This window comes from Xyrauchen texanus, chromosome 48, assembly GCF_025860055.1.
Source record: "Xyrauchen texanus isolate HMW12.3.18 chromosome 48, RBS_HiC_50CHRs, whole genome shotgun sequence".
In the NCBI taxonomy this organism is placed as follows: domain Eukaryota; kingdom Metazoa; phylum Chordata; class Actinopteri; order Cypriniformes; family Catostomidae; genus Xyrauchen; species Xyrauchen texanus.
This window is the reverse complement of record NC_068323.1, coordinates 7,281,133-7,304,679: the sequence shown is the minus strand read 5'-3', so window position 1 is coordinate 7,304,679 and position 23,547 is coordinate 7,281,133. Positions and strand designations below refer to the sequence as shown.

At 40.2% G+C, this 23,547-nt stretch overlaps 1 protein-coding gene across 1 annotated transcript; it reads left to right on the top strand.

Annotated features, from left to right (window-relative positions):
* Positions 1–1,815: 1,815 nt before the first annotated feature.
* LOC127639479 (histamine H3 receptor) lies at positions 1,816–21,613 on the top strand. Its single transcript, XM_052121529.1, has 3 exons — positions 1,816–2,116; positions 7,650–7,816; positions 20,735–21,613. The coding sequence occupies exons 1-3, from the start codon at positions 1,879–1,881 to the stop codon at positions 21,611–21,613; spliced, it is 1,284 nt and encodes a 427-aa protein (XP_051977489.1). The 5' UTR covers positions 1,816–1,878.
* The last annotated feature ends 1,934 nt before the right edge of the window (positions 21,614–23,547 follow it).

Below are 23,547 nucleotides of genomic sequence, written 5' to 3'. Positions count from 1 at the left end.
CCTCTTTGGAATTGATTGGAATCACTATTAGAACTAGAAAAAGATATCCCGGGTTAAGAGCTTGGGGTTAATTAACACTTAATAATTAAAGAACAAAGACGTATTTTAAAGGGTTTTATGGATGAATTTAACCACGTAACTAATGTAAGCTAGAAGCGATGCACTATTTAGTGCAATTAAACTGGATTTCACAGATGCACCATTATTTCAGTGTCATTGTCATGCACGTGTGTGCGAACCGCACGGAGAGTCTGTGATCTTCCTGCTCTGCTGCTCAGCTGAGTAGCAGCTCATGGGGCTGAATTTGGTCTTTTGTGTCAGAGGGGAAATGAGTCACACGGTAAAAGAAGACCAAACCTCTGACGTTGGTATAATTACAGATTTTTAAACACAGAACGCAGACTTTGTGAGCGTGTTTAGAGTGCAGAGGCGTACTGTACATGGTGTGCAATTTTAAGTGATGCAATTTTAAGTAAGCAATTAAGAGATGTTTATTTGTCATGCTTTTGACATCATGTACTGGGATGATTGTGTCATTAACATTTTATTTTTGCTTATATGCTGCTTGAGCTCACTGCTTCTGGATTTTATGTAGAAGAACTACAAAATCTGAGTAATATACAGTATATAGGGTGAGGCACAGCTACCGGGGACAGAATGCTTTTACGAAAATGACCTCATACCTGACTGGCTGTCTAGAGTGGATGGCAATAATTGCGCTGTCCATGGTGCTGAAACCACTGAAGAGGACTAGAGTGCAGGCAACAAATCCTAAAGGAATGTGTTCAGGATTCTTTTTGGAATTTCTAAAATGGAACCAATATAAAGGATTCTAGTTAGAATGTTTTTCAAAGGATTCCAGCATAATACAAAACCCAGATCTGTTTGAACACTTGAGTTCCCAATAGGACTGTCGTGTTTAACAATAGAATAAAATGCCCATGTTGGACAATTGAATTTCAAAGAAAGTCTTTGAGGATTTAATAGCTTGCTGTGCAATTTCCTTTAATTGTCCAGTAGCATTATTAATATATAATACTTGCAGTGTTCTGATAAAGATGACACAATATCCAATGGGTCTCTAAAAATCTGTTATATTTTTTATTTGATTTTTGGAAGATTCCTGTGATCCCATTAGGATTGGATTTTCTGACTATATAGATTTATCAATGCACATTGCCAAAAATAGGTTGTTAATGAGTAATTCTGTCCTGCTTTCCAGTACAAAATAAGTAAATGTCCCTAAAATAAGGATTCAGGCTTCAGGTTTGTTGACCAGGGCTTTTACTGATTAAACTCAGGCAAATCATGTTGTAAAGCTGCATTCAGCACATACGATTCAATACAATACAAGTAGGTTTCTGATAAAACTGGACAATATTCATAAAACTTTAAATCATGCATTTAAATAGTCGTTTATACTATTATGCAGAAACTTGGTCAAATCGTGACAAAGTTAGGCACAAAGGTGGACAGGGTCGAATCTGTGAGTTCTTCCAAAAACAGTACCATTTCCAACGGGAGTGCGCAACAGTTGACGTGCGCGCGTGACGGGAACGCGCTTCTGTGTTGGAAACTCAAAGAACAGAAACTCTGCGCTCAGTCTCAGTACATGGACTTGACTTACCAATTCATGGAGTTCCCCTCAGGAAAAAAAAGGGCATTTCATATCAGTTTCAGGCATCGCTTGGACAACTTCAAATATGGGCGCGCTCCCCGTGTGTTTGGAGACTCCAACGTGAACGGTACCGTGGATGCGCTCTGAAGTTAATGCAACCCTGAAGGCATGGAAACTCATCTGTCGCCTTAGTCGCGGGGAAGAGAGCCCATAATGTGCTCAAACCTGTTGCTGGTTCTCCAAATGCTCTTGATCTGACCATGGTCACCTGCTTTTCTGGATTCAATTCTTCTGGCTCTAACATCACGACCGTCAGCTCGGATGTGGACGCGTTCCCCGGGTACACGATGGTGATCCTGGCGATCCTGATGATAACCCTGGTGGTCGTGGTGGTGGTCGGAAACGCGTTCGTCATCCTTGCCTTCTTCGTGGACAAAAGTCTTAGAAATCAATGCAATTACTTCTTCCTAAATTTGGCAATATCTGACTTCCTCGTCGGTATGTATAAGCATTTTATTTAACCTCTTTGCAAATGCATTTGCATCACTATTGTGCATTTGGAAATTAATGTTATCACTGAAATGATCTATATGGCATGCATCATTGGGAACCCTCTGTTCAACAGGATCAAAGCTTTCCGTATGTCTTATATTGCATTTCATGGGAATACTGAATCTGACAAGTATTAGTGGGAGAAGGGAAAGTTTAATTAATCAGACTGCAGCTTACATTATTACATCAGAACACCATAAACGTAGCTAATGAGTTGTCAAATTCACCATATGGATTTCTCCGTGGGCAATTGCATATTTGCATACAATTGAAAGACAGCAAATTAAAGAAAAATACTTATTTGCCACAGTTCCTCAAAATTCACTAGAAATAAGCAGATATTTTATACCGACATGGATGACTCAGGGGAAAGGTAGCACTTCTGTACAGCGGCCAATGCCTATAATCTCAAAATAGTAAAATATCGTCCGATTAATTGGTCTTTGCGATATATCGATATACTATCACAACAGAGCGTTGGAGTAATTGGTTAAGATGTGTGGGCTGTTTGCCTAGTTTTGCATGCCAAATGCATTGGCATGCCTAGTTAATCAAAGAGTGACTGTAAATTTATGTAGCTGTTCTTACATTTTGGAATATTGATTAGGCCAAATTTGTCTGGTTTTAGATGCTATATAAAACCTCAGCTTGGCCGAGGAGAACACTTGGATCGCTCTCAAATATTGAATAAAAAATTGTGTTTATTGCCCACTAAAGAAACCTTACAGAATCCACAGAGGTCATATGTTCTCCATTTGTTCATATTTCTTAATGAATGAATTCGAGCAGCTATGCAATGTAGTGCTGTTGTCATGGCCTGGCCAGGCTGATTAATCTGGCCATTTTTGGCCATTTTGAGATTATCGACCGATAACCATGTCCACTTTGTTTTAACCGTGATTAACAGAATCATCATTTCTGCACTGGTGGTGTTGTAGTGGGCTAAAGCACAGAACTGGTAATCAGAAGGTTGCTGGTTCGATCCCCACAGCCACCACCATTGTGTCCTTGAGCAAGGCGCTTAACTCCAGGTTGCTCCGGGGGGATTGTCCCTGTAATAAGTGTACTGTAAGTCACTTTGGATAAAAGCGTCTGCCAAATACATAAATGTGAATCAGTTCCAAAACCGATTGACAGCTTTGTCAATAGCTAATGAACATTTTCTGTTTTCACATTTTACATGAAGTCTGAGTAAATGTTGTGTAAATAATGTGTTCTGTCAGTTCTGCACATCTCATTTGCTTTCATTAAATTGTATAAGTACACAGCACTCTTGAAAAGACGATTCGGTTTAGTCAATTGTTGCATTCTGCAGGCAGATATCTTTGCATAATGACTTCTCAAATGTATGCTCAACTGTTGTCCCTGACAACTAATCTCCTATGCTAGTTAATGTTTTTGGTTGCACTCCGTTCTCTCTTTCTTCTAAATTTAAATGTATATGTCTTTTGCATTTTTTATTTTATTTGGTGAGCCATGTAATGCATGGGATACTGTACAATAAGCCAGTCATTATTTAAAAAAGAAACCTATTCAATTTGCTTATCACTCTGTCTGGGTTTATTTAGCATAATGACTAGAGACTACAGTACATTATCCCCTACTTATGTATCTGTCAGCATTATATCGGCCATCACCTGGCCCGCTTTTCAAATATCATTATCGGCATTCGATCATTGACTTGCTTGTGTTGAATAAAAGCCTAAGCTAACTAGTACCAAATTCCCCAATCAGTCAAGATTTTTTGGACTTTATATGTAGAGTTATGATTTTGTCAGATGCTTTCGAAGCAAAGCAATGTAGAAGAGATGCGAGGATCACGGTCAGGTTGAAAAACGAACAATTACACCCATGCTTCTGCAGTAGTGAGAAACTGAATGAGTTTTCTTCTGTTCTGCAATGCGCATGCACAATAAGTTATTGGCTTGGATTCAGAGTGCATTAACCAAACCCACCAAACCCACTCTGCTTCCTTAAGTGTTTGTTTGCGGCTCACAGGCATTAGTGCTCAGACGATGTAGTGCTTGTGGCTTTCAAGGTGGAGGTTCTTTGAAAAAACATGGATCTATCTTCATGGTAAGTGGCACTATCCTTCAAAACGCCTATGAAGTACAGATGAAGCATGCAATTCAACAAGGATCAACTTTGCCTGTTTTTAGCACACTATTCAGATTATGCAAATTAGTAATGATGCATATATGACCGAAAATGTGTGTAGAGATGAATTTGCATGGCACAATTCCCCATGTTGCAGGTCGATTCTTAGCGCCAAACTGAGGGATGCAACAGACTACTTGTGTCTGGCACTGTACAGCATCACTCCTCTGCAACACTACTCCAACCCAGACACCTGAATTGGCTTGTCTGGATCATAGACTGTAAAAAAAGATGGACGACGCCCCTTCGCTCTTTTCCATTGGTGAGAACTGAAACCGCCAGTGTCCCGATATGGCGCTGACATCTTGGAACTTGAGTCTGCGCAGTTGCGATTTCGGGACCAGACCTGCGCAGTAGTGAGCAGGAAGTAAAGCCGCGAAATCAAGGCCCCGCCCTCACTCTCGCTGAATCAATCGCAAGCACAGGCCCCTGCACTTTTGACTTATGACTGTATGAAATAATTAATTATAGAACTGTAGATATTAAATTTAAAGCTCCAATCTCCTCAGTCCTCTGAAGATCCCGAAAAAAAGTCTGTTGGTGCTTCAGTGACGTCGCTCAGAGAACCTGTCAATCACAGCTGTCAATCATGATGTCACAGCACCGTTTTTATAGCATCAAATAACTAAAAACAAACTTATTCTGAAAACAAACACTTGAAATAGAAACTACAGTAAATGGCCAGAAACTATCTTTGGAAAAAAGATATGTGAAGTGTAATTTAATTGTTTAGTTGGTCTCACGTCCCGTTGAATAACATGGGGAGGCGGGGTTTATGACCTATACTAGGACCAGTCACCGGGGGGGGGGGATCGAGACGTTTTGGCTTTACTTTTGAGGGCTTGTGCGGCACACTTGGTCTGGATACATGCCAGGATATGCCGTACATGTAACACTCTTCTCTATCATTTGGTACATATTTGCTGCCATTCTCATTAGAAAATTCTCATTTACATGTATGCATTTGGCAGACGATTTTATCCAAAGCGACTTACAGAGCCCTTATTACAGGGACAATCCCCCTGGAGCAACCTGGAGTTAAGTGCCTTGCTCAAGAACACAATGGTGGTGGCTGTGGGGCTCGAACCAGCAACCTTCTGATTACCAGATTACCAGTTATGTGCTTTGACCACTACACCACAGAAGAAAGAAAGTCATACAAGTTTGGAACAAAATGCTTGGACTGAGTAAATCATGACAGAATAAGCCCAGGGTGTTGCTATACCTGCTGTACATACATAAACTGGATTGTGAGTGGTTGGGGAATATGACGCAGGTTTTGTGCTAAAATGCCATGCACACATGTGGCAAAACTAGTCGATTTGCCTCAAAGAGTTTCAGAGCCCTAAAGAGCTGCCTTTTTTACTTCTAAAATGCCAAGGAGCTCAAAAGCTAAATAACACAGTGCTGATATGGTGCTGATTTAACTGAACGATAAATGATCTCTGCGTCCTTTAGCGAAAAGTCAATGATGTGATTTCTTTATGCTTTTGTGGAAAAGCTTTCTCTTGATGTATGTTTAAAGTACAAGAAGAAGAGGTAGACAGATTATGGCTGTCACTGTTCCCTCTGCTGCTCGATGACTTTTTGATAATGGCTCTTGGTTTATCGGTCATATTGTGAAGCAACTCCTCTGTGACATGATCCATTATTTTACGCTCTGAAGGGCTTATTATATCCTGACCAGGAGAAGCAAGTGGCCATTGAAGCAAGCCTTGTTAACAACTACAGTGGATATAAAGTGTCTACACACCTCTAGTAAAACAGCATTTGTTTTGATGTGAGAAATTAAAGATAAATCATATCAGAATTTTTGCACCTTTAATGTAAGAATTACAACCTATGCAATGCCACTGAACATCAAAGTGACACATTTCAGAGAGAAGAAAACAAAAACGGCATAAGTGTGCACATCCTTGAACTAATACTTAGTTGGAGCACCCTTTCATTTTATCACAGCACTCTCTGTTGGATAAGAGTCTATTAGCTTGGCACGTCTTGACTTGGGAATATCTTCCCATTCTTCTTTGCAAAAACGTTCCAGACTTGTCAAATTGCGAGGGAATCTCCTGTGTACGGCCCTCTTCGGGACCCCCACCACCGATTTTCCATAGGATTCAGGTCTGGGCTCAGGCTGGGCCATTCCAAAAGATGAATCCTTCTCCTATTTTTTATTCTGAAGCCATACTTTTATTGATTTGGATGTGTGCTTTGGATCATTGTCATGCTGAAAGGTGAAATATCTCTTCGTTTTCAGCTTTACAGCAGGCGCCAGAAGCTTCTGTGCCAAAATTGATTGGTACATGGGGCTATTCATGATTCCCTCCACCTTCACGATAGCCCCAATTCCAGCTGAAGAAAAGCAGCCCAAAAGCATGATGCTGCCCCCACCATGCTTCACCGTGGGTGTGGTGTTTTTTCACCAAACATACATTTTACAATTTTGGGCAAAAAGTTCAATCAGTCTCATCAGACCATAACATATTTCTCCACGTGGTTTTGGGAGACTTGGTATAGGATAATTGCAAAGTTTAGCTGGGTTTGGATGTTTTGTTTTTGTCAGAAAAGGCTTGGTCTTGCCACCCTGCCCCATAGCCCAGACAGATGAAGAATACAGGAGATAGAGGTCACGTGTAGGGAGCCAGAAAGAGCCGCAGCTCCTTTAATGTTGCTGTAAGCCTCTTGACAGCCTCTCTGGCCAGTTTTCTCTTTGTCTTCTCATCGATTTGAGAGGGACGACCTGTTCTTGATAATGTCACTGTTGTTCCATACTTTCTCTACTTCATGATGACTGCCTTCACTGTGTCCCGTGGTATATCTAATGCCTTGGAAATGTTTGTGGAGTGATACCTTTCAACATTGAGATCCCGTTGATGCTTTGTGAGGTCTTTGTGGCCGGTGGCTCTTGTAGTAGCATGCGACATCCTACAGGAACAGCTGAGATTTAATTGGAGTTAATCAGAGTCACTTCAGGTGAAGACCAGGGTGTACTGTTTCCCATTAGCTTGATGATTGGTTGATTCTGAACACAGCCATATACCCAAATATAAAAGGGTGTGCATGCTTATGCATTTAAGTTATTCTACATTTTGGTTTGTTTTCTGAAATTTGTCACTTTGGTGTTCACTGGCATTGCATTGGTTGTCATTTTTAAATTAAAGGTGCAAAAGGTCTGATATGATTTATCTTTGTTATAATAACTAACTGTACAGGCACTGTGTTCAGTCGCCACTTGATGTCCAATTTACAATCTGGGTCCTGAATTAAAACCAGTGGAGAACCACGGATATAATGCAATATTATGTGATGTGTCTCTTCCTAGGGGCCTTCTGCATCCCGGTCTATATTCCCTACATCCTGACGGGCAGGTGGATGCTAGGCCGTGGGCTCTGCAAGCTGTGGCTGGTGATGGACTATTTGTTGTGCACGGCATCTGTCTTCAATATTGTCTTAATCAGTTACGACCGCTTCCTGTCCGTTACACGAGCGGTAAGTGTAAACACCAAATCAGCCTGCTTCAACATGTCAACATTAAAACAAAATTGACCCTGTTTACTTAATAAATGTTCCTGGTCTTATTGTGAATGATTCACTGGTGCACGTTATTCCACAGTAAAATCTTCAAATGACTTTCCTTTGCAGCGATGTCACTAATGTTGAGCGGACTATAGGTTACTGTTAACCAATAGTCAAATACAGTGGCGGGCCGTGCATTTACAGTCTAGGCCTTCAGTGTGATTCATGCCATTAAGAAAACATAGTTCCACAATGAATAAGACACCCTATGCCTTTGGGCATCATGCATGCATTTAAGACACCCTGTCACAGCTAACTAATAATACCAATTGGCATTTTAAAAACACGTCCACGTACGAAAGCCAGGACTTGAAATGACACTTAATGCTCAAGCATTAAGTCTCTCTCCCGAATAGACATTCATAGGAATCAACCAGGAGGTCTTTAATACCTGTAAAAATCAATCTAATTATATTTGCAGGGTACACGGTTATGCGTTCCATTCAAGTTGGATGTGGAATATTCCTACTTGATATCTCCCACCATAAATGCATCCCATTCCCCGGTATTCGGAACTGCAACGCTCCCGTTAGCATAGCAGGGGTTTGACTCTCATTAGAGGTCTCCTAGCAACCCAACTGATAAACAATGCTGCAGCGCTACATTTGTGCTTCAGGTGTACGATTATCAACACCGATTATAATGTTTTATACACCTGTTTCAGCAGGCGTTTGTTAAACAAGCTTTAATATCCTGTAATTTGGACACAAACTTGCACTTTGTGTGACATTATTCCCCTGCATCTCGGCAAAATCGGAGTTAGGAATTTCTGCATGAGCCTGCAAGTTGTAATTCTGTCTTTTTTTATTTATTTAAATTTTATTTGACAGGGACAATGCAAACAAACATAGTGTCAAAACCAAGCATGTCACTAATGTGTTGCACATAAAGTTTATAGCTATAGCTAATTTTCAACTCCTGTCCCTGGAAGGGCTTTTATACACAATAAAATGTACATGATTAACTACTTAAATAAAAAATAAATAAATAAATAAATAAATAAATAAATAATAATAATAATATAAACATACATACATATCATGTACAACTTTTATAATAATTAAAAATGAGTACACTTTTGGTTTATTTTTAACCAGTTTTTAAGCCTGGAAGTGAACATCTTAAAGTCAGGCACAGTCTTGATTTCAAAAGGTAATGAGTTCCAGAGTTTTGAACTATTCACAGAGAAGGTCGTCTGTCCAAAGCTGGTCCTGCAGTATGCTATTTTACAGTCATGATTTGTGGAGCTCCTAGTGACTCGGATGTTGTCCTGCCTCTCAATAAATGTACTTAGTGGCTCAGGTGCTAAATGATTAATGCACTTATAAATTAGTTTAAGAAAGGAAAAATTGCTAAAGCTATCAAAATTCATTAAATTATCTTAAAGATGCTGCAATGATGATATCGTAATGGTTTTTTATCCAAAAGTTTTATTGCTCGATTATATAAAGAACCTATGCGTTTTATTGCAGTGGGAGCGGCTTGTGCCCATGTTGTCATGCAATATGATATATGAGAAAATATCATAGCATGCATGTACAGCAGGGCTGCCTGACTTGGTATGTAGCTTCTAATTAGTTTAAAACAATTGAGATTACTTTGTAATGTTTTTAAGATTTTCTTTATATGTTTTTCAAATTTAAGTTGAGGATCTAAAACTAAACCTAAATATTTAAATTCTGCAACTGGATGAATTTCTTTATTTTGTAATTTAATATTAAATCTTCCTTTTATATCTATTTTTTTAATGGAAAAACACATGGAAACTGTTTTTGAGAAATTTAAAACTAACTGATTTTGAATGAGCCACTGTTGAATGTCAGACATACTAGTAGACAGTACGGCTGCAGCCTGCTCAGGTGACTTGGCGGGTACATAAAGAACTGCATCATCCGCATAGAGCTGACATCTGGCACCTGAGCAGTGCAGAGGTAAGTCATTTATAAAGAGACTAAACAGCAAAGGGCCAAGTATAGAGCCCTGTGGAATGCCCATTTTTATGTTTGAAAGTGCAGATACCTTTTGATCAACTTTAACACACTGCACTCTAGAGTGGAGATAAGATGTAAACCACAACACTGCCTCATTTGAAAAATTAAAATGTAACATTTTGGATAAAAGCAAACTATGATTGACCGTATCGAATGCTTTTGTAAGGTCGATAAATACGGCTCCTACCACATTACCTTTGTCTAGGGACTTTTTTAAATTTTCAATTAAACAGCAGTTTGCTATTTCTGTCGAGTAACGTGGTCTAAACCCAAACTGGTGACAATGGAGGAGCTGTCTGGCTTCTAAATGGTCCACCAGTTGCACTACTACTACTTTTTCAATTATTTTTGATAAAACCGGTAAAATCGATATAGGGCGATAGTTGCTCATAGAGTTTTGGCTACCACCTTTAAACACAGGGATAATTATTCCTTTCTTCCATGCACTGGGAAATGTACTGGTTCTTATGGAGAGATTAATGAGATGGGTCAATGGTTTGACGAGAACATCTTTATAATTTTTAAGAAAACAACTATTCATCATAAAAATGTCATTTGACTTGGAATTTGAAAGTTTATTAATTATTTCTGCAACTTTTGCTTCCGACACCTTTTTAATATAAAATGAATCTGTTGAGGTGTCTCTCAATGAAAGATTAAAAGGATTAACGGGCTGGAAATCTTTTGATAATTGTTCAACTGACTGTACAAAATAGGAGTTGAATTCATCAGCAATAATGGCGCTGATCGGTTATACTATTGCCATTGATATTAATTTCTGTGATCTTTTTATGTTTATTTGATTTGTTAGTCAAATTGTTTAAATGCTTCCATAGTGAGTTATTTATGCCTTTGGAACTATCAATTAAATTAGTGTAATATGTTACTTTTGCTTTCCGCAACTCAAATACAACTTTACTCCTTAAACCTTTATAAATCAAGAAATCTGTATTGAGTTTAGATCTTAAAGATGTTTTCAAGGCTAAATCTCGCTTCTTCATGAGAATCCGTAATTCATTATTTATCCAAGGCACCGTATAATCCTTTTTTTTCAATTTGATTTGCTTTGTAAATTTTTCCATCAGACATGTAATAGCTGTAGTCAAGGAATTACAACATTCCTCTACATCATCTAGTGTCAAAATTTGTCCCCAGTTTATATTTTTAAGTTCTCTTTCAAATTGTGCAGTTTTACATTTAGGATGAATGAAATGTGTTTTTTCATGATCTGATTTACCAAAGTACTGTAGGCGCTTCTTCGTCAGTTTCCTAACAGTCAAAGTCATGTTATGGTCGGAGAGTCCGGTAATCAAATTATAAGTCCTTGTGATTCGTTGTGGTCTATTAGTAAATGCCAAATCAATGAGGGTCTTAATCTGTCTTGTTATTCGTGTAGGTCCTTCAATCATTTGTCTATAGTTACATTTTGTCATAAGTGCTTTGAGTTTATGTTTACAATGCATCCATTGCACTTTTCCTAGTAGGAAGCAGGGATGGATTACCAATGGGGGCCAGTGCCCAGGGGCCCTTGACTATCCCCCACTTTAAAACCCTTTTGTGCATGAACAACGATACCCCCCCCCCCCCACCACCACCCCGCTCCTCAACTTTTGGGCATGAACAAGGAACACCACCTCCTCCCTTGGAGATAACTGGCCACAGGGCCTTTGCTATTCGTAATCCATCCCTGGTAGGAAAGTAGTAAAATCCGACTTTCAACGTTGAATGGAACGCAGCACAACTTTTCAAAACTTGATCCGACACTGAATGCTCCAGCAGCCAAACACTTAGAAACTTAGAAACTCTTTTACACTTAGAAAACGCCTGATGTATTACTATAACAATACAAAAAGCACGTACCAATTTGCTTGAAGTGAACATCAGTCCGCTTTTCCTGATTAATAAATTAAGCAATCACACAGTCATGCAGAACATCTCCTGTTTTTAAATCCATAAGGATCTCTTTCTCAATGGCGATAGCGATTTTGCTTTCAGATTGCGTCACTTAACGCACGATTGCGTCACTCAAGGCCAGCTAGAAGGCCTCGACCGGGACATATCTTAAAGAACACACCCACCGAGAACAAATAAACCAATCTGATTGGCTGATGAATCTGACTTTAGTTGCTCATTCATTTGCACTGTTGAGGCATTCTGCAGAAATTCTTGAAGGCCTGATGGGGCAGAGCTCAAACTCACGCTGCTTCAGGCATGCAATTTGTGAAAAAGTTGTCACGCTTTGCTTGTAAGCATCAAGGAATAAATTCTGACTGGATAAACAAGTTTTTCTCTATACATTTATTTATTTGGCATGTTAGCCCAGCAGAGAAAGCTTTGATGGCCCTGAGAAATCGCCACTGGTCAAATAGCTATTTAAGCATTGTTGTATGCTACTGTTGTGGTTAATGCAGTCTTCCTAAAATCTTGCCAATGGTTAACTCCATTTTGTTATATATCGGCCAGGCCCTACACTTTTTTCACTCTGAAATATGCCTGCACCACTAAATTCACTGAACGGAAATGCAGAAATGCATTGTTTTCTAAGAGGTTTCCCAAGCACTTCAGTTGCTTTGGATAGACCAGATTGGGACCCGCCCCAAACTCACACCATTAGTTGAGCCAATGTTGCTGTGTCGGGATGCTGAGACAAACAGAAATGTTTTGTTAGCGCCACAGAGCTACAGTGTTTACACTTTTATGGGAAATCCACCTACTTTTGAGTTATAGTCATCTCTGCATATTAAGCTGGGACATGAGGCAGTATTTTAACATCACACTTCAGCTTGAAATATTGCAACACACAAAAATCCTTTCACACGGACAAACCTTGCTTGGTGTCTCAAAGGGATCCCAAAATTTCCCCTTTTTTAAAACAACTGAGCTGTTCAAGAAACCTGCAAGATGCTGAAGAGTGTGTTACTGCAATCTGATGAATAATAAATCAATGAGTTCTGCTTTTTTGCCCAAATGACAGATCGTGGATAAAAAAAAAGGCCCAGCAGTCACACACACCGTCTCCACCATTCAACCGCTCTATGGTCATGAATATTTCAGTGCAATTTACTGCAAATATGCGCTTTGTTAGTCACAGACAGCATCATAAATTCATCATCTTTCACAGTGAATCAACTTGAAGGCCAGTTTTTATTAAAAACTTGGACTCTGTACCAAAGTTGTGAGCTGCCTTGAAGCTACCTTCGAAGGCAGCACCCTAACTGTATGGACCCTCATAAGTGACTTATTTACAGACAGCAACACCATGTGTTATCTGCATAAAAATACCTGTACACAAATAATTATGTTGCCTACTTTTTGGAATAGTTTTCATGACTGAGCTCATCGCAATATATTCTGAGATGGCCATCTCCGCAAAGAACGACTGTGGCTCAGTTGGTAGAGTGGTTCGGCCACTAATCACAGGGTTGGCGGTTCGATTCCCGGCCCACACGACTCCACATGCTGAAGTGTCCTTGGGCAAGACACTGAACCCCAAGTTGCTCCCAATGGCAGGCTAGCGCCTTGCATGGCATCTCTGCCGCCACTGTTGTGTGAGTGTGAATGGGTGATTAGGACACAGTATAAAGTGCTTTGGTAACCACTAATGTTAAAAAAGGCGCTATATAAGTGCAGACCATTTACCTTTTTTAACTGCCTTTCGTGTCGAGAGTGCGCCAATGATGCCTTAAATGATGCCATCATAGCTCGCTTGGTCTTATTTTGTAACGATTGAAAGCAGCGATCTGTCTGTAACCTTACACGCTGGTCACATATTGCATTGCATTACTGTATTGTAGCATAAAAGTGTTTTCTAGTTGGTGTAGCACTCTTATTCTCAAGTATCTGTCATGGCTTGATATGACTTTCTTAAGTGGAAGAGTAAGGGAGAAGAATGTTCTGGGTGATGCAAATAAAATGCTTCAAAGCAGTTGCGTGGAAAAAGCTGAATTTATTCCAGCATATGAGCGACCAGTACACTAGCAAACGCTTTTTTTGGTCAATTTATTGCATGTAGCTTTACAGCCGGACGAGCTGTGGTGGAAATCAAACACTTCTCAGATGTAGCTTGTTTGATTTGTTCCGTTCGTCTTAACAAACTGGATCAAAAACCGTTACTGGTAGAATTGGCATGTTTTTAATAGATAAAGATTTAGTTAAAATGCAGCTGTTTATTACCAAGTTTTTAACTGTTTAAATCAAATGATTGTTTTTTTTGGTGGTTGTTTTACTAAGTCCAACATTATCTGTTCAAGTACATCATTAAGCTTTGATTAATTAATTCAAAAACTCTGTTTTGTTGGTAACATTATAGCAACGTTTTGTGTGCAGCTTATTGTAGTTGCAAGGGGTGTTCACACTACAGTTTGTGCTCCATTCACTACCAAATCTAATTAAAACGGGGAACGCAAGCGCATGCAAAGAAATTTTGCACTACACTGCCGAGAAAAGTTCGAAGTTTAGCGAACTCTGACCTGCGAATCGGCATGACGGGAAGTCTTGAAGAAGACAGAAACTGAACACACTGACCTCTTCGCTCAATTCAAAGAATACGTCTTTCCAGGGACTAAAAATGATACAAAGAACAAAAAAAACAAAAACAAATAAATTGTTTTGCGGAACGTAACTGAAAATGGGAAAAAAGTTATTTGCGGTTGCTCCGGCGTGAAAACGTTATTTTTAAATGTTGGTAACCGGTTTGACTTGCAAAGGCCCTGGGGCCAATTATCTCCAAGGGCTCTTCTCCACCCAAAAGATGTTGAGGGGGGTGGGGCGTTCGTTGTTCATGCCCAAAAGAGTTTTCAAGCGGGGGGGGGGGGGGGGATCACCAAACTAGCCTTAGAGCCTTAAACCCCAGGGCACCCCCGGGAAGTCAAGGGCCCCCTGGTAGTCAAGGCCCCTGGGCACTTGCCCCATTGGCCCGATCGGTAATCCGTCCCTAATGAAACCAAAGGCCAAAGGGTTTATCACAGTAGATTTTGAGAACTACACCACTTGTTGCCCAAAAAAGCAAGTGGTTTGATCCTGAAGGAAACCGCTGCATCACACAATTCTTTGACTAATTGCCTTTAGTGGGTGTCCCATTCTGTGAATGAAGTCCTTTTTAACAACTGTGTATTATTACTACATATACTGCAAATTCACAGTTAATCCAGATACAAAGAAAACATTATTAGAGGTAAAATAACATTTCGCAGTTGTTTCCAAGTCTTCACTGAATTATTGTTGGATATGATACATTCATACATATTTAATGCTGCCGGGTTTTGACTGACAAGCAGATCTGTATGCTGGTATGATTTCTATGCTGATAAATTCACCACACCAGAAAACAAATTTAATGGCTTATTTTCACTTTTGGTGAGACAAGTTGCTTATTTTGGACTTGTTTTCCCAGACAACATTGCTTGTTTCTCTTGCCAAATCTGGCAACACTGCAACTGGTATTTTTCCCATCCTTATCTGAGAGTAGCACACTGTCATTTTAAAAGAATGTTATTAAATGTTCTTTTATTTTGTTCTAACTGGTCACCATTTGAAAAGGCGGCTGCGGAACTTCTGAAACGGAACAAAAACATTCCATAAACATTCTGAACGTAACACATAGTTATTTTTTAATTTATTGTTTTATTAAAAGTCCTCTCATGTGACATCATATCCTAGTCCATAGCGATTTCCGAAAAAATTATGGGGGGCGCTCAAAGCCTAGTGTGACCTGTGCTTTGCATTCCTAAAAACCACTGATCAAAATAAGCTCTGAAATTACAGGAACAAGGCGACGCGGCGAAAGACGGATGCACTGAACGGAAAATGGCTCAGCTCAAAAGAAACCTGTTTTCCAGACTTTATTTTTTGAATGGTTTTTGATGTTCCAGAGCTACGTTTAAGAGAATCATGAAATGCAAAGATCTCTCGGAATTGTCCACAAAAAAAACATTGAGGCATAATAATGCACTACAATAACACTAGCCGTTGAATTTACTAAAAATCTTGCTGTAGTGGCTACGGAAGTGTTGGAAGGTCAAATAACTGAGTACTGTGAGCAGCATAACCCCTTCACTGTTATCCAAACACATTATGCAATTGTGACATCTCGGGAGTGAATTTGGCAACCTCATGAATAATGTATAGGAATTTGCATTTATTGCAAATGCATTTCTCATCCAACTCTTTTGAAGTGCTCATTGTTGAACGATAATGTCGCCATTTCCTGTTTACAGCTTGTCTATTGGCTTTATTTGTGATTGCTTTTGAAAGAGTTGCAATCCATCGTGTAAATAACAATGTGAAATGTCTTTCACATTTCATGACATTTCAAGAGTGCATGTATTTGAACAATTGACGTTCATGTAATAGAGTCATTAGTTTGACATTTGACTTCATTCGGCCAGACTATTCTCCTGCTTTAAAGGTGATGTTTGTACTTATTCCTACATTAAATTGCTTTCTCCTTTACCAGCTTAATATGCAGAGACATAAGACATTCGTAGGCTAACTACCTGAAAACTGTAAACATTGTGGCTTTGTGGTGCTATCTAAAATGGCCATTGGCTTAATCAAAGCTGTGAAGTTGGGGCGGGACTATCTGTGTGTTCAAACAATGGAAGAAGGGAATTTTGCATATTTAATTACTGTATTATAATAATGAAGCATTATTATGAGAATTCCCAAAAATCACATGTAGGTCTTTTGCCTTTGATTTGGGGTGAATCTGGACAGGTTTTCTTGTTGATTCACCCTTATTTTTGCTAAAGCTTTTCCTCCAGCAAACGGTAGTTCTTCAGTAACACATTCCCTCAAGGGGGTGACACATCAAAACTGAAATGGCCATTGTGTCAACAGAATTTATTTACCAGCTTTGATGCCCCATAATCCAACTGTAGAGCTCTAGAAGGTGTGAAATGCTGTGATGTTTATCCTCTGCTAATGTTAGCGAGATGTCCCTCATTCCCCGAAGACAACTATTATTTGCAGTAATTTCAGAGCTCAAACTGCATTAGATTATCACCAGAAGACGCCCTTGGGGGCTTGTGGCTTTTACGAATAGATGATTCTTTTCACTGGTTGTCATCTTTGCAATTGTCATTTTTGAATTACTGAAATGGAAAGTGTTTCAGGCTAGACTCCGGAGAGAGGTAATGTGGTGAAGACAGACTTATTGTCACATTGACCCTGCTGTCCATCAGTAGAGGCAATTATACTTGTCTATTATTCATCGCTATAAGTCCAGAGATGATATAAAAAAAGGTGATTGAGTTGGAGAGAGACATGCATGCATTTATCTTGGAAACAAAACAAAGTGGATTTATTCACTTGCCCTGCTATTTCATTATATACATTGAAATATATACGATTCCAAACAATTTCTAGGTCATTAATCATATGTACTCATTTGTAACATGATGAATGGAAAGGAGGAGGCGAGAACCGGCTTTTCAATATAAATAATAGTTTAATGATAAACTCAAAAGACAACATAAACACACACATGGCGGACATGTCCGTAAACGATCCCCCGGCCTGACGTACACCCCCCCCCTTTCCCTGGGGGAGGGCGTGCTTTACGTCTAGTCTGCCGGCAGGTCATCCCCATCTACCTGGACGAGGGAGGGGACAAGGGGAGGGAAACAGAAATAATTAAAATGGGGGGGTGTGCTTCCTGTAACAGTGTAGTACCCCCCCAAAAAAACTGTACAAATGTAAAAGGGGGAAAAGGCCAATGCAGAGCGACAATGAGAGAGAGAAAAAAAACTCTTACTCGCCGGTTCTCCGATACGCCGCAGCTTGTTCCTCGGCCACTCCTCCACCCTCTATCGGACGACGGCCGCGCCTCTCCGGGCGGATCAGAGGCAGTCCTCCAGCCCCTGGCGGACGGAACGCCCCGCCGCATTCTCTGGGAACAGAAGGGGTCTCCCCCGCCCCTGGCAGTGGTTCTCTCGCTCCAGGCGGTCGGCAGCGAGCCCCTCCCCGCTCGCGGTCGGCGGTCTTAAACCCTGGCGCGTTTCAGCGGCTGGTAGGGATCTCCTCTGCCCCTGGCAGCGGCCCTGACCACTCCAGGCAGTCGGTCAGGAGCCCCTTCTCCCCTCGTGGTCGGCGGCCATCGTCCTCATTCAGGCGGCTGGGTTCCTCGTCCCCCGGCAGATGGCCGCGGCTGCTCCGTTGGGGTGGACGGTAGTGGCGAGAACTCTACTACGGCGTATCCCTCCTCCTTCCCGGGTTTTCGGCAGCAGTGTAATGGGATCAAGGGAAAGGAGGAGGCGAGAACCGGCTTGACGATATAAATAATATTTCTAATGATAAACTTAAAAGACAACATAAACACACACATGACGGACATGTCCGTAAATGATCTCTCTCTCCCGCACAATCCTCTGCAGTCGACCTTTATCCCTCACGGAGGCTTGATTAGCCTAATACGGGACCGGGTGTGTAGGATCACGACCCAGCTCCGCCCTGCCACATCATTCTTCTGTTAAAGTATTAAAACAATGCAAAATATAGATGCATTATCAGTAGTGGTCTCCGACTTTTGGAGTTATCAAACAAACATTGTAATAATGTTTATTGCATTAAATAATTTAATAACCTGTTTATTTCCTGTTTATTGCAAAAAACATAAAATAAAATGATACCTTCGTTTTTCATCCAAAAACGACTTGGGCAAAGAGAATAAAGATGACAAAAGGGAAGATAAAGAAATCAGTGAAGCGGTTTGTCAGTAAAAGACATCAACACAGCAATCTAACAACTTTTCCATTCGTACACGCCTCGCTGAAAAGCAAAAATTACGACTAGATGTGCATAAATGAATGACTAGAGGAGAATGAGATATCACTTTAGTTTTTTTCTTGACACTTTATCATGCAGTAAAATGGAGTTAACCCTCCTAATGCACTGCTTAAGTTACAAGGCATCATAGGCACTCGCCCGACACAAAGGCTGTTCCAAAAGTATCAAAGGCAGCATGATTATGCTTATTTCTTGGTCACTGATCTTTGTAATCAGGGCTTTTGTACAACGTTTAACGTGGTCAGTCACAAATTTGCTTAAATTTGATCACTGACCTAGGAATAGGACAGAATCTTACATATAGGTAGGCAAGATTATGATTATGCCTTCGGCCAAAGCCAATCCATCCAACAAGATGGACGAAGTGAGAGCAATACCGATTATAAATCTACTTGTATTTCATCAAATACCAACGTAGTATTGCCCAGTAAAAAATGTATTATTTAACCCAATTTTATGAGGTTCAATTTCAGTTTGCATGCCATAATAGACAGCTGCCTATTTAGGAAGTAGACAGCAAAGAGCTAAGTTACTAGGTTTTGAAACATCGTTATGTTGCTTCAGGCACGTATGATTGTATTCATGGTGGAAAGTGAATTTATTCACTTGCCCTCATCTTTTATTGAGTGTAAACTATAATTGCACATCATCACATTTTGCGGACACACTGATTAACTTATAATAGCTACATTAATTAATTCAATTGTTTTGTTCTAGATCATCATACAACACCATAACCGATCAGTTCCACAGTGCAGGCTTTGAATAGACTCGGTGCGTTGTTTTCCCCTCGCTGTGCTCAGAATTCTGGGCTGTGAATTAATCATTAAGTTGAGGAGGCACTCACACCATGCATGGATTTTATTGAAAGTGATAGCTGGCAGAGATAGCTCCCACCGTACTATGGCTCATATCTGTGCCTCTCTCAGGGGGTTCAGATTTGGCTGGTTAGCTACAGAACTTAGCCCTTGCTGGAATATACCGTAACAACTCCACTATGTGGGCAAAAAGCCTATTTCTCCATTAATGGTATAAATAAATGTATAATTCTGTCAAGCATTATTGGTTGCCCCCTGCATTCTCTTCAAGAACTGTACACTTCCAGAGTGAGGAAAAGGGCTGGAAAAATCACTCTCAATCCCATCCACCCAGCCCACTACCCCTTTGAACTGTTGACTTTTGGCCAGCACTACAGAGCTCTGAGCACCAGAAACATCAGTCCCCAGACGTTTTCCCCTCAGGCTATCCATCTCATTCTATATATACTTATATCTTCAATTTGCTTTTTATTTTTATTCTATTTTTTTATTATCTCTGTCTTTGTGTTGTTTTTGCACTGGAAGCTTGGTGACAAAGTCAAATTCCTTGTATATGTAAGCATACTTGGCAATAAAGCTCATTCTGATTCTGAAGATAGTCAGAAGAGCTCGGCTAGCTGTGATGCCATCAGCTAATCAGTGGTTTCAGATGTAATTTTCCTGTCCTCCAGAGTGATTAGTCACATGAAATTTACGGCTCAGTTGATTGGCTCGAAAAAAAGAAAAAAAAAAGTGTCCTGAAATTAAAGTGCCCTTGAGGAAATATACTGCAAAAACTAAAAGATACTCCAGAAAAGAATTGGGCTTCCTCAGATGCCACACTGGCAGAACCCTCTGGAGATCATCCAGGCACCCTTTCAGTTATCTGAGAAACTCACTTTAAGTACTTGCAAGAACTTTAAAACCTCTCTAGGGATTGTCAGCGGTTCCTTTAATAACCCTATCATAAGAGAAAGGCTTCGGGGACGTAAATAGGACATTTGAGGCTCCTTTAAAGGGTGTCAGGAGGATTTTCAGATGGTTCCATCAGTGTGGCTGCTGAGAAACCCCAAATGGTGCCTTAAGTACATTTTCATTTTTAAAGCATATGGCATTATGCAGGTCATGTACCTCATGTACAGTTCTACCATTTCGATTAATGGAGATGCTAACAGATAGCTGTCTCCAGGTCTTATAGACCTCTTTTGCCAATCTCAATAGACTTACATTTTTTGCCTCCTTTGTTTTTTATTCCACAGGTAAGGTACAGAGCCCAGCAGGGGGTCACTCGTCTTGCAGTGGTCAAGATGTTGGCAGTGTGGGTCTTGGCATTCCTCCTCTATGGTCCAGCAATTATCTTCTGGGAGCTGCTTGTCGGAGAGAGCATTGTTCCGGAGGACGAGTGTTTTGCTGAGTTCTACTGCACCTGGTACTTCCTGCTCTCCGCTTCCACGTTTGAGTTCTTCTCTCCTTTCATCTCAGTGGCCTTCTTCAACTTTAGCATCTATCTCAACATCCAGCGGAGAAACCGTAGCAGGATGGCACACATGGAGGCTGAAAAAGAAGACGGATGGAGGGTCGTAGATGGCCAGGCCTCATCCGCGTTCTTCGTGAAAACACGCAAGGTATCCTCTAGTGAGCCAGCAGCCGTTTCAGCCGTGATACAAGACCAAGAGGAAGTGTCGCCTTCGTCCAGTGGAGATCCAAGCAGCACACACTCTGTGTCTTTGACAATGAAGACGACCAATACAAAACGGGGATTGTTCAACGGTTGGGTAAGGACACGCATAATACGTGCACAGGAAGCCTCGACCACTTGCGGTCCCTACAGGAGCGGAGGACACGCACGTCTCTCTCGAGACAAGAAGATTGCCAAGTCTTTGGCAGTCATAGTGTGTGTTTTTGGGGTGTGTTGGGCACCTTACACACTCCTGATGATCATTCGGGCTGCCTGCAGTGGTACTTGTGTGGATCATCATTGGTACGAAGTCACTTTCTGGCTCCTTTGGCTAAATTCGGCAATCAACCCTTTTCTCTATCCGCTTTGCCACAGTAGCTTTCGCCGGGCATTTGCCAAGATTTTGTGCCCCAAACGGCAGTCTGTTCGGCCACACGAGGAGAGCCCTTCATGCCAATGATAATCTAAAAGGAACAGAGGCAACATAAAAGCGCCAAGGCAAGAATGTGAAACATTTACGCCCAAGCACATTTCAGCTCTGAATATCAATATCCTTACGAGATGGAGTAGCATGTTTTTTTTTTCCCCTCAGCAACACAAGAAACTTCCATGAAAAGATTCTTAATGAAAAACTGCATAAATGATAGACCTTTTATTGATGGATATAAACAGTGCATCTGAGCAGTTTTTATATCTTGTCTTGAAGTCATGTAGGAACAGAGTTAAATTCACTCTTGCTAGTTAATTATGTTGCATGTTGTGGGACATCTGTGGTGAATAAAGTGATGCAGCTTGTGTTCAGAACGTATCCAGTTGACAGTTTTGCCCACAAAAACATGATTTATTGACTATTGTTTATTCCACTCCATTCACTCACATGGTTCAGCAGAGAAGAGCTGATCTGTTTGAGACAACATTACAACTCAACTCGTGAAACGAAAAGTACACAAATGTTCTTCTGCTACAGCCCAGAGCTTCACAGGTAGACTCTAAAGTGAATGTTTTCCTAATAATGTTTTTGAATGTATGTTTTGTGGAATTCTTTTGGAAAGTGAATGATGTATTAATATACAGTATCGATTTACAATAATGAAGAAATGAATAACAAATTGAAAATTAACTAATTTACTGTATCAGGATGTCCAGAGTGCTTTTTTCAAAAGTCTTAATTTTCATGTTTCATACACTGAAAAAGCACTCGCCATAGCTCTCAAATGCAAATCAACTCAAACACGTCTTCGTGCATCTTATTTAAATGGAAAGTGAATTCGATTTGAGAACTACTCTACATACTTTTAATGATTAATAACTTACATTTTGGGCTTTTCCTCAATTAAATGTATTGTATGGCTTCAGAATACAGAAAAGTTGTATGGACTACGTTTATTGTGCTCGACATCCCCAATCTCCATGAAAAAGAGCACCCTAGACATTCTGGATCTGATTTTGTATTTCACAGAAGAAAGTAAATCATACAGGTTTGACTTTGATTTTTGGTGATTTTTAAAAAAATACTGTAAACTTTTGGTTACAGTGGTAGTAATGGTAGTTCTATCAGGAAGACTCGCAGACTTGAGTGAGATATAAGCTGGCATTTATTTGATGAATATAAAACAGAAAAGTAATGTCTCTCTTTGGCGTAGTCCCCGTCTGGCGGTCCGAAGAAGTTGTACTCGGAACCGTCATATCCTGCCGGAGATAGGAGGCAGGGGCGAAGAGCCTACCCCCGTGCAGGACGGGACTCAACAGGTGGTGGTGGGGTGGAGGAGGTTGCCGTGTTAGCACACTGAAACAGCAATGTGATAGATTGTGAGCAGACTTATAAAGCAACGGTTTACATGTGATTGGCTGGGAGTTACCCCGCTAATGGTGCGATGATGTACAGCTGCTAGTCTTCCCGCTAGACCTACGCTAACATTTACAATCGATTGGTTACAATCATAGCAAGAAGGAAGGAATAATCTACATGGCTTTTTTATGAGTATATCTATTGTTGTTAAGAATGTTTTGAAAATTGTTTACAATAATTTCAATATTGTTTTAAATAAGAAATAAATCCTTGTAAAGGAGAATGTTGTTAATCAACACAAAAAATACACTGATACACAATGATTTCTTATTGCCTGTGTGAAATCCAGTCACACTGTGTGCATTGAATATTATATAATTCAACCAGTTTATAGATTGAACCAGGTAAGCGAGTTCTTTGAGATGAATTTCATTGAATTCTGTTTTTATCACTGAGGGGAACTTGGGGAAAAATTGCAAAAGCTAAACAAAAAGTTTGTTAGTCAAAAGGCAAAACCACAGAGTTTAAGAGATTAGTTTAAAAACACGAAATAGGATGTTCTTCAAAACATTTTCATGCAACGACACTCTTAATTAAAATGCCCC

Bases quoted from the DNA above. Each gene is read 5' to 3' on its own strand.
- LOC127639479 (XM_052121529.1), top strand. From the start codon at position 1,879: ATGGTCACCTGCTTTTCTGGATTCAATTCTTCTGGCTCTAACATCACG. The intron at 2,117-7,649 runs GTATGTATAAGC...GTCTCTTCCTAG, and splicing joins AATATCTGACTTCCTCGTCG to GGGCCTTCTGCATCCCGGTC. The intron at 7,817-20,734 runs GTAAGTGTAAAC...TTTATTCCACAG, and splicing joins TCCTGTCCGTTACACGAGCG to GTAAGGTACAGAGCCCAGCA.